The following is an 11,421-nucleotide window of genomic DNA, read 5'->3' as shown; positions in this document are numbered from 1 at the left end:
TGTATGCATACAAGCACACACACACACACACACACACACACACACACACACACAAACACACACCTCTAACTCTATCCCACAGACATGAAGTATTTACAATTAAAGCACAAAATATCTGTGTAAATGATCAATGAAAGAAATCAACACAAACGCATGTAAATGTTCAGTTCCTGTTGCCTTCTGCTAGTGGGGTGATTTCAGTCACTTTCCTTTCTAAACGTGGACAGTTTTTAAAATACAGTATCTCACAGTAACACGCACTGTAAGCTGAAAACGGATCCTTCCCACTCGCATGGAGCGGTGACCCTGCTGTGATCTGTCAAGGCTACAAGTTTGCTGATTGTCACCTCTTTGGTTCAAAACACCATGACGCCTGTTGGTTACATCATTTGCTCCATGCATGGTGAACACTACATTTTTGGACATTTTTGAGCCTTACGTGAAGTTTAACAGGCCTCGGAAGGTTCCAGCCTCAACTTAGTGGACTACACGGTAACCTTGATAACGCCAGCATTGGTAAGACCAAACAGGATTTAAGCAGGGTGATTAGTAGGAGTCAAAATGAGAACTCAAAGGAAGGTCAGTCAGTCAGTCTTTGGTGTCTTTGGAAATATATCAGTAGATTTCCTTTGAGTGCAAAAACAACTCAACCCAGCGCAGCGCTGTCCACCATCCTGAGGCAGAGAGAGATCATTTTCATGAAGAACGTCCATCCGAGTTTTGTCTTTACCCACTTATCCTGTTCTGGCTGGTGGGTTGCTGGAGCCTATTCCAGCATGCAGTGGCCACGGATCCGAGGAACACCTCAAACAGGTCAGGACGGCTTGTGTTAAAAAACTAAAACGGTGATAAAAGCTGAACAGATTTGTGTTTCTACATCTACGTGTGTGATACTGCCTGTGCTATAGCCAGATTAATGTTTGCACCTGTCAGGAAACAGAAAAATATTTTAGAGGCCTCAGCAGGCAGCGCAATTCACAGCTCCTGGCTCCCACAAGCTGCATGTGGCCATACCATATGAGAGGCAGTGAACACGTCATATCATCATTAGCACCAAAACAAAGTAGCTCAGGGGGTATTACAGAACTGTCCATCACAAGGATCCACAAAAGAAAAGCCAAGAGACATCTCTATTGCCTCTTCTGTTTGCCAATCAATCAATCAATCAATCCCAACCTGCCAACAAACATAAATTAAAAAAGAAAATTAAAAAAACGACATTCATTTGGCTTTGGATTTTTTTTCTCTAGTGCAGCACAGTGGAGCTCCAGTGGTCTCTCATAACTCTAAACTTGTTTTCTCATCCGCTCTACGTGTTCTGTCGTGTTTCTCCGTTGCAATCATATGGCCAGGTACTGTGGTAGCGGTAACCCTGGCGGTCCTTTAGGCCTCAGAGGCAGCCTGTGGTTTTAAATGTGCTTTCTCCATGGCTGTGCCGTAAGGTAGAGATCGCTTGAAGAAGCCAAACTGCAAAAAAGAATAAAGCATTAGCACAGACTTAATCAATTCCTTCATTTTTTAAGGATAACAGTGCACTAGGATTAAAAAAAAAAAATCCTCTGTTTCGCAGCAGCACTGACCTTGTACAGGACATAGATGAGAAGAGCCAAAAGCAGTAAACCGGCCAGAATGGCCAAGATGATGATCCACAGAGGTACTGAGTTCTCGATATCTGGCTTGTTCCACACCACCGGGGTTACCACCTGAGGATGAGAGCAAAGTTTGTCTTCATCTCAGTTTGACACAGAAACATTTAAGATAATACCACCTTAAGACGTGGGCCCACAGGAACAAATGAACTAATGAATGAATGACGTTCTCAATACCTTTTTGTGTCCACTGGGTGCATATTTGGGCAGAATGGCGTAAGGCATCTTGTTCACACTGTACCTGGCCAGGCACTCTAGCAGGTACTGCTTATAAGCATTCTGAAAGGAAGAAACATCAAAAGTTACTATCTTAAAGGCAAGTAATCCATGAGTAATCCAGCAGATGGAGACACAGACTTCTCAAATCTTTTAAAGAAATTCCTTCTAAAACTCCTCTTCCAGGTTTCAGCACATTCACACACATGCCTTGTGTTACAGCATGCAGGGGGTAGTAAAGGAGCATAGTACAAACATGGCAGGTAAAAATGGGAGCTGGCAGTGCCAGCGAATCTGGTGCAATCCACATTCTCAGTTAACAACTGTCATCCCCACATTTGTTTAGGGAAGATATGTGAGCCTGTGCAGCAGTGGCAGCCTAAAGATCTGATCCAGACCCGATGCTGATGCCTAGACAACACAAACAAATATGGGACTACTGCAACAAACCATCTCTGCTGGCCACAAATTTGAGGTTTTAACTCTCACTGTTTTCTTTTTTTGACGCTCTAATGACAAATGGCTTCTTACTTCCTGCCAAAGCCTGACATGAAAAAATACACAGACACCAGAGGGGAAAGAGTCATCTATAGTGCTCCTCGTGTGTATGTCTAGTGAGTTTGTAAGGCACGGATCAGGATCGTCTTCCACAAACCTCCATGAAGGTCTCGGCCCAGATGCGGGAGTGCACTTTGAGGATAGCAGTAGTCCCCTTCTCCAGGAGGCCCACTTTGCACTGGAGCGTCCAGCACTCTGTGTTAGAGCAGGACTATAAGGAGAGAGGGAGAGAAAGGAGCCAAGATGTCATTTAAGTCATTCTTCACATACACAGAGTCACAGGACTTTAATGCAGGTGGAGGACATGTGAACAAAGGTTAATCAGATATTGCAAGGACAAATAACAGCCCTCTTAATTCTGCACTTAGAATAAATATAACAAAGAGCTCAATGTTGTCATGTCTATTCCACGCCTGCTTCAAATTAGATCGAAAGAATGTCATGAGACTGTAAAAATGCAGCGTGCTCCACTCTCTGCATTACTGCTCTACCACTAAGACCAGCCCATTTTTCTCAAGATTTCATTGCTGAACACACTATCTCGATTAGAGCCCCGCAACGCAGCTTGGCACGTTTAACATATTTAACTGTGTGTTTTAGAGCTGGTGCTGTAGCCAGACCACCCCCAGACTGAGAGGTTTCGGCGGGTTTCATGCACTGAGCTGCATGGAAGGAGAGTACCCTTCTATTTCCTCCAGGCTCAGTCTTAGACAGACTTAATGATGCTATTCAGACAGACAGTGTTTTAATCCATTTCCTGTTGGTGGACCTCCTTGATGCCCAAGGCCCATCGGAGCCACTAAGGTTTGTGGAAATGATATGAGGACGGTCCAGTGCCAAAGATAATTCAGACCCTATTCCCACATGTCTTCTGTGGTGGGATTATGTGGTTGAGATCTGGATCTTACAGGCACAGAGGCTGTTCCCACAATTACATAAAATAAATTTCCACAGCTACTGTACACACAGGCCCCGCTCTACTTGACACGGACGCAATGAAATAATTTGTTATCTGTGAAATCTTTGATCAATGTACAGAATCAAGAAAAAACAGCAGGTCCCACCCTCTCATTTCAAATTTAGATTCATAATTGTAACATTACAGTTTTACAGTGCAACAGCCTTCTCTGAAAGATTGGATATGTGTTAATTGGTGTCATCATTCTATCAATAAATATTTCTAGGTTGCACTTTTTTAAATAAACCACCAGGTCTTCAGCTTTGCATATGAATGAATACCCACAGATGATATCTGCAGGTATTTCCATCACAGGGACTTTCTGATTAATTAAACAGCTATAAAGAAGTGTCCTGCTGCAGGTTAAATTCACAGTGGTACCAAATATAAGACATTAACTGCTGATATGCTTCAACATGACTGAAGTTCTTCAACATGATGACAGTTTAAAGGACAAAAATTGTCTTCAAGTAATGAAATAATTTTTTTTCTTGTGTGTGTGTGATTACCCACACATCTATTCTTTGGTTCCCCGTGCTCAGCTCAGCTCTTCAAAGACTAAGGAGGTCATTTTAAAGTCTCACATTGTGACCTAGGCTGACAGCTTCATCCAAGTACTGCTAACACATAACACACTTTAATCAAGTTACGCTCTGAATGGAGATGTATCTCCTGCTGAGCGTGAAAAACAAAAGTGCAGACACAGGGGAAAGGGGAGAATGGGGTCCTTCATAGTAACGCGTCACTGGACATGCTTGATAAACGAGAGCATTTGGGAGAGACGGGCCAACAGACAAAGACCTTTTTGATGGAGGAAGCAGGTATTCACAGAGGGAAGCAGTGAAAGCAGCTACCTGCAGGTGAGTGGATCAATAGGGCCAGTGTGTGTGGGCTCCCTGTCTTCTCAGCCTCTCCCTCCACTAGCACTAAAGGCTATTTAATGTTAATTGCCACAAGGGGACAAACCTGTGCCCTTTGAGCCCTCCCTTTTAACAACATCACAACCTAATCACCCAATCCCAAGAGCCCCATGTAAGAGTAAGGCTAATGTCACAAAACAAATACAGATTTGCACACTTCAACTTCAGCTTCCTAACCCCACAAACCCTAAAGCTAAACTACTACTGTACTCCTCATTCTCCCACTTTCAGGACACCAGTCGGTCAACTTTGCATGTCCCTTCATGCATACTTTTCAAACACCTCGAATTCATAGAAGGGGGGAATCCCTGTCTAAGCATCTTACCAGATTAGTCATATGAGCGAGCTGATTCCTGACGTCCCTCCTCTCGACATGGTGCTCATGGGCCTTCAGCGCCAGAAGGGGTGGTTCTGTCGCTGTGTGCTGGAGCTAAAGGAACAGAGAGTACAAACACACACACCACCCATTAGGAGAAAACAGACACTGAACTCATCGGGCAGAAGAGCACACCACCCTCGGTCAATACGAGACCTAATGTTAGCATGACCCTTAGACTATCTGTCATTAATCAGAAGCATGTGAGCTCCACTCCACATGGATTCCAGTGGAAATAAACCACACTTAGCAATTCACTAGGGAAAAAAAAAACATTAGATCACAGCTAAGACAGATGACTAGTCACAACCCTGCACAACATCTGTCAAGCTTCAAATGTAAATACAAACAACTGCACTAAGATGTTTTGCCCACAAAATCCTAAAGATACTACTTGGTATAGGAGGCGCAGCGCTACATGTTGAAGATCAGTGAGTATATTGCTGGTTGAGATGGCATCAAGCTGTGCTCAGCATAGGGAAGAGCTGGAACATCAAAGCAGTGGTGGGGTAAGTGTCCTGGGTGGGGCTGAGAAACTGGGAGGAGGAGGTGGGTGTGGGACAGCCAGCGGGAGCATCCCACTGTTAATCATACATCTAACTGGGAATCGGTGGGACATGTTGACTGTCTGACTTCACCCCGTTTGATCCTGAGAGGTGTCACTCACTTTGAGGCGTAGGTGGTTCATGTTTTTGTCAGCCGTGCAGTTGATGAGGCCTTCAGTGGAGAACTTCAGAGGGTAAAGGAGATTGTGATTCTGGGATCTGAGGGGGCAACGAAGCTCAAGGAAGGTCTCGCTGATCTGACTGGGCCCGTTGTTCACCAGCTGGAAAATAATACAAAAAAAATGATGCATCGGAAGGGTTAGAACACCTCAGGCTTGATAACGTCATATATTAGTTGTAACTTCAGTGTTAGCCGTGGGGTTGCAGCTGATTTTTTCCCAGGCTGAGACTTTCATATCCAGCATATCTACAATTATGTCACCAAGTAGAGCAGTGTGGAATGTCACCCAGTTAAAAAGGGGCCTGATCTGCCTGAGGATAAATGCCACTGCATAACCTGGAGAACGTTTGCTTTGCTTTTCCTCCTGCCGGGGAATTGGACTTGCTTTACCAACAGTTGGATCTGCTTTCCAGCCCAGTCTGCTCAGCCCCAGTGAGTCTGCACAGGGTCTATGGGTGATTACCTCATAGATATGTTCCACTGCAGGCCCAATGTCCTGCTCCACCCCATAGCTTTTGGTTGCCTTCCAGTTGGCCGGTGGGAAGAAGATCTTATCTGGTCGGGACACACTTTAAAAGAGAAGTGGGTTGTGTGAGAACATGTGGAGGGAGACACAAGGAGGCTTAACGAAGTTCCACAGGTTCAAATGAGGAAATCCGAACACTCAACTCACCCTTGTAGAATGACATCAGCCTGGACGACCACCTCCAGCTTGTAGGGCACAACCTCACTGTGGGAATTATTCTCATTTTTACTGTGCAAACAGAGAGAGAGGAGGAAAGACATTCTGATTAGATGATGTCATTCAAGAGCTCCACATTTCATATAAAGTGGAGTCAGTGTTGCGTGTTCACATCATGTCGTACCTGCGAATCTGCAGCTCGAACTGGACATTTTTGTGTGTGTCCTTCAACCGTGGCACTGTGAAGCGAAGACCTGCCCACAGCTGCAAAGACAAAGATCATCACGTAAAAAACTATACCTTACCTATCACAATAAGACAGGAAGCAACAGATTGTACCACAATAAAACCCACCGAATATCTACATGAGGTTTATATTCTTTATTTTCTCCTTCCACCCTTAAATCTGTGCTACATTAGGCCTCTCTGCTTCTACCTTTTCACTGTTGGACCTATTCCCATTCACATTTGATCAATATTGCTCAATCTGAAAGCCCCAGGGAGGAAAAAGGAAACTGATCTTAGGACAACCCATTTCCAAAATGGAGAAGTCTGTGTACCCGGATCTATTAAATGCGTGTCAGCTTGTGACTCCATCATTAAAAAGGGGAACTTTGCCCGGCAGCCTGTACTTCCTGTCACAACATTTCCTGACACATACTGATTTTTCCTGTGCTGTTCATACCCAACCTTGATATGGCATACAACTTTTTCCTACAAAGAGCAGGAACTTGTGACACAACATGACTATTAAATATAATATCAATGCGAACAGTGTTCTTAAAGCCTAAAACTAATTAAGCATGGAGTTAAGTGAAAAAAACAAAAAAAACAACCAAACATCTGTTGGTGTTCTTACACTGGCACCAGATTTCATCGGGTTCCCTAAATCACAGCTGAGGTATCGAGTCTGGTTTTCTGTCTCATAGCTGCAGGTCAGCTGGGTCAGGCTCTGGGAAACAAGAGGACAGATGGGTGAAACCACAGCTAAAGACAACAATAATTATGTCTCCAGAGACAAACTGGTTCCTGGAAGTCGCAGGTTTTCACCGTGTTTTTCCAATCACCTCATTATTGCGGGCGATGCCGCTGTAGTCGGCTTCAGGGGGTAGCACCACGTACAGCTCTGCTTCATACGCCCCTCCCTCACCCTCATTCTTGGCGTTGAAAGTCAAGGTCAGTGAGTTGTCATCACCCAGGTAGACTTCTTTCCTGTCCCTGAGAATCCAAACAAACAAAGAACTGATTACTAATTGAGTCAATGGTCAGGTTAAATGTTTAGTTAGACATTTGGGTAAAGTTGCATGTGGGTGAAAGTAAACAATGAGATGCTTTGTTTGTGTTTGCTGGCACCAGAGTGGGTAACGAATCGCTGTTGCATTAATGAATCTAATACATTTCAGGCTTTGTGCGTAGCATATTTATTTCCTTTAGTGACGGCTGCAAGCAAATCATCAATTAGATTCTCCTCATTAAATGAAAACCTTTCCAATGTGGTAATAAAGTCATACATGCTGCACAACATAGTGCGAGACCATTAAACACTTCCCCCTTCCTTGCTTGCTCTCACTCCCACCGACTCTCCACAGCTAAGAACAATGAGAAATTCCATATGGAGGGCCCACGCAGACGCTTTTAATTACAGCCGACTTTCACAAAGCAAGGCAGGAGAGCTAGAGGGAAGATTTCTGGGGCTGATCCCTGGTTGTCCTGCGAGTCAATCGTCGTCTAATTCTAGTTGGCATCTCCCTTTTAAACATCACGAAACCTTAAAGCTTCCCATAGGGACCCTTGGTCTAACAGATTATGTGTTTTGACAGTGGAGTAGAAGAAACACCACTGCAGGAATGATGGATACTCTTTTTTCGGAAATTCCACTAAATCATGACCATCCTGTCAACCCCTCTAACTACTATTAGGCTTCCATAATTTGCTACAGAGCAGACAAAAACATCAAGCTATTATTGTAATTGCACTAATCACGCTTTCTGTGGCTCGGTCTCTCGAGCTGCACTGAACACACACCAGCAGCAGGTTATTCCATATGTGATGGATCAGCCATACGTTGAAAAAAAAAAATATGGAGGCAGATGGTAGATAAATATAGGAATGTGAAATCAAAATGACAGAGCAGAGAAGGGAGTATTGGGGAGGCTGTTATTTTTGAGAAAAATGCTAACAGATTTCTTGAATCAAAGTGTGGCGAGCAGGGCGCTCCTGACAGCTTCACATGCAGACGAGGTTGCACTCTGGCACACAGCTCCAAACAGATCTCTTTCATCTATCCTGTCTTTTAACATCAGCTGTTTGTCATAGCACCTGTGAAGCTGCACCCTGTTTTCAGAGGATGGCGTACCCCGACTCAACACTACTGACGGCCCCTCTCTGGTATGCTAATCTAAACAGAGCAGCGGAACAACAAAACCAGCTGTATTTATGCTTTAGCACTCAAATCCCAGGTCCCATTTACATAGAACAGGTGAAGAGTTCAGTGTGTCTTACCCTGTTCACAGTTTACTAGTTTTTTTCACTTTATTTGAGCATTTTCCGAAGTTGCATACAGTCTACAATTTTCTGAAACATCTAAGGAGAATGAGCAGACTCACCCTTGAACTGCCAGCTTCAAGTCAGGAACACAGATGTTGTCATCTCCGCAGTCCAACAGAATCTGAGCCTAAAAGATGCACACGGGGGGGGTGATAAAGGTAGGAAGTTTAATAGATGATAACCGTATAGTAACCCATTTTACATGTGCAGGCAATTAGACACAGGATAAATCAGTTTAAAGGAGACAACAGCATGAGTACAGCAAGATGCGACATGTGGTATGACTAATACATTCCACCCCTGCCGCTTGACCCCCACCCAGAACACACGCACCTGCATTGCAGCCCCCCATTATTTACAAGACATCATCACTGCACATCAGACAGTTAAAAACAATGTTGTGGCTCGGAGAGACAATGAGTGACTCAGTGAGGTCATGACAGGCGCAGAAACACTCCCCTGAACAAGCTGTCCCGGCGCGCACACACATGCTTTCTGTTTGCGACTGAATGATGAACAGGGTCCAACCCAGGGCCCGTGCCAGACGACAGACTCCCGAGGAGCTGAGCATAGAGCTGCCAGCTCCCAGCTCTCACCAGCGTCCCACATCACAGCACTATGTGGCAAACCGCGCTTTCACCACACGCTACACCACCCAGCCGACCACAGCAGTATATGATCGTATGGGGAGGGAGGAGCCTCGCTGAGACATAAGATGTGTTTGTTGACCTGAAAGGCAGAAGCCGGGGCTTCTGAGATTACAGTGGAAAGGAAGAACACACTACTAGATGGGTGGATGACCGCTGAACGTGTGGCAGGGCAGCAGCAGGGAAAGCCCTGCGGATTGCTAAATTGCATCCCGCTGCGACTGCGACAGTGTGATGATGCTCATGACGATGAAGATAATAAATAGAAATGGAGGAGGAGATTAGAGAGAGTCAAACACCCCCCTTGTCATTACACCGTTCAGGGGCTCTAATTATGGACACCGTGGTAACCACCATGCTAACTCGGCCACATGTGCACCCTGGTCTGTATGTGTGTGTAAGACAGGAATGTCTGCAGGCCAATCACTGCAGTTAAACAACAACAACACTGGGATAAACATGTGACATAATGCGGACAAGCATAATGCACCGAAATCCAAACGCTAACTTGGCAGTGGGGGTGTAACCGTTAATCAAAGTCACTATCATTTGACCAGGTGATTTAAAGAACAATGAGAGAGAGCGTTGATGCAGAGTTTCAGCCACTTCCAGATTCTAAAAACAACAGTAATCCTTTCTGGTATCTCACAAATAGATTTCTTCATTCAAGATGTGAGAATGATGACAATTAATAAACCATCATAACGGCATAACTCTTTGTAGAAACATGTGGAATATGTTAAGATGAGAGATTGAGGCGGTGCACATCGACAGTCTCCCATCCTCACTCCAGCTTGGAGAGAGTGAGCACTTGGCAGAGCCAGTGACACGTTACATGGCTTGCCACATATTCTCAAAGCATATGTGGAAATCAACAGGGCATCAGGCGTTTGATCAAGGCCAGGGGTACGGTATAATAGTCACTTTACTGTTTATACACTGTTATATTCACACAGTATTAAGCAAGATCACTGAAGTATGTTGGCACTCAGACTCTACTCCCACTCCTCTTTTTACACATACACATATCCGATTTTCTCTCTGGGTGTCTTTGTTGGAAAACAGCAGCTTTTTCTGGTTTAAGGTTGATATTTTGGCTCAGGCTTCTCTCAAGGTCTCGGTTCTGCAAGAGACCACATCTGTTGGAGGCCTAACAGCTTTGATATCTAGAAAGGCCATCAATGCTATGGTTCAGTCCTGAGCCAACAGGAAAAAGACACACACGAGCATAGAGAGAGAGAGAGAGAGAGAGAGAGAGAGAGAGAGAGGTGGAGAAACAAGAGGGGAGATTACAACTACATTGATTGCCATTTCCCAAGTGCTCAAATCCGGTGGCTGTTGCTGAACTCACATATGGTGCACACTATGCCACAGCTGAAAGAATGCCCACTACTCACCGCCAGAGGAAAACTGGTTAAACGCAAAGCGATTTCAACCAGATGGGCAAATAACCCAATTCTGCTCCACCCTGAAATATCTACCACCCTTCTGTGTTCTGCTCTGGAACGACTCACCTATGTAGGTACCATTGCGCAGCCAAGCAGGCTGAAAGCTATTCCTCCTGGGACCGGCAAACACTGCCCTGTACATATGCCACACATTTTCATTTTCAAAACAGCGTTCCAGAGACTCTGGACTTCATCCCAGCAGGGTACTTAAGAATTGACATTGAAAAGAACAGACTCAGTGTTTCATTAGGAACGTGGAAAAATCAGTTAGTAGCTGGCCTGTGCTACAAAGAGCGATTACTCACTGTGGCGGATACTCTTATCGGCTCAGAGAGAGTGAGTCTAAGCAATCAAAGCACCATATGCGCGATATTAGTGAACACTGCTCCATCGTACAGTGATGGTGGAAGCTCTATAGGTCACTCAAGGGTTAGCTAATGGCGCTGGGCAGAAGATCAATGGGGTGTTGTGCACATCAATGTACCTTCTGCTCATATACGTTGGTGGTCTGATAGTTGAGGACGGGCCGCAGGCCGTGGGAGTCAGCTGCAGCTTTTGGATCCAAGCTGAAGTTCAAGGCTAGATAAATGGGAGAGAGTTTATCCCTGAAGTCCTTCTCATCCTGCAGTGAAATAAACACACAGGTTTTTTAATAATACACAATTTGTACAATAGTGAAACTACTGATTAATTT

At 44.7% G+C, this 11,421-nt stretch overlaps 1 protein-coding gene across 1 annotated transcript in view; it reads right to left on the bottom strand.

The window, feature by feature from the left end:
- Positions 1 to 241: 241 nt before the first annotated feature.
- Positions 242 to 11,421, bottom strand: part of itga5 (integrin, alpha 5 (fibronectin receptor, alpha polypeptide)) — a 30,490-nt gene continuing 19,310 nt past the window's right edge. Inside the window, exons 18-30 of the mRNA XM_026368412.1 lie at positions 11,212 to 11,349; positions 8,692 to 8,759; positions 7,153 to 7,303; positions 6,945 to 7,037; positions 6,270 to 6,349; positions 6,077 to 6,157; positions 5,867 to 5,972; positions 5,345 to 5,503; positions 4,627 to 4,731; positions 2,521 to 2,634; positions 1,827 to 1,928; positions 1,581 to 1,703; positions 242 to 1,467 (exon numbers count right to left, since the gene is read on the bottom strand). Of these exons, the coding sequence (XP_026224197.1) occupies positions 1,384 to 1,467; positions 1,581 to 1,703; positions 1,827 to 1,928; positions 2,521 to 2,634; positions 4,627 to 4,731; positions 5,345 to 5,503; positions 5,867 to 5,972; positions 6,077 to 6,157; positions 6,270 to 6,349; positions 6,945 to 7,037; positions 7,153 to 7,303; positions 8,692 to 8,759; positions 11,212 to 11,349 (1,404 nt within the window). The 3' untranslated portion in view covers positions 242 to 1,383. The remainder of the gene's footprint in view (positions 1,468 to 1,580; positions 1,704 to 1,826; positions 1,929 to 2,520; positions 2,635 to 4,626; positions 4,732 to 5,344; positions 5,504 to 5,866; positions 5,973 to 6,076; positions 6,158 to 6,269; positions 6,350 to 6,944; positions 7,038 to 7,152; positions 7,304 to 8,691; positions 8,760 to 11,211; positions 11,350 to 11,421) is intronic.

The sequence above is a fragment of the Anabas testudineus genome, chromosome 7 (genome assembly GCF_900324465.2).
Source record: "Anabas testudineus chromosome 7, fAnaTes1.2, whole genome shotgun sequence".
Taxonomy (NCBI): Eukaryota; Metazoa; Chordata; class Actinopteri; order Anabantiformes; family Anabantidae; genus Anabas; species Anabas testudineus.
Note: the sequence above shows the minus strand (reverse complement) of the source record. Positions and strands in the feature narration are given on the sequence as shown.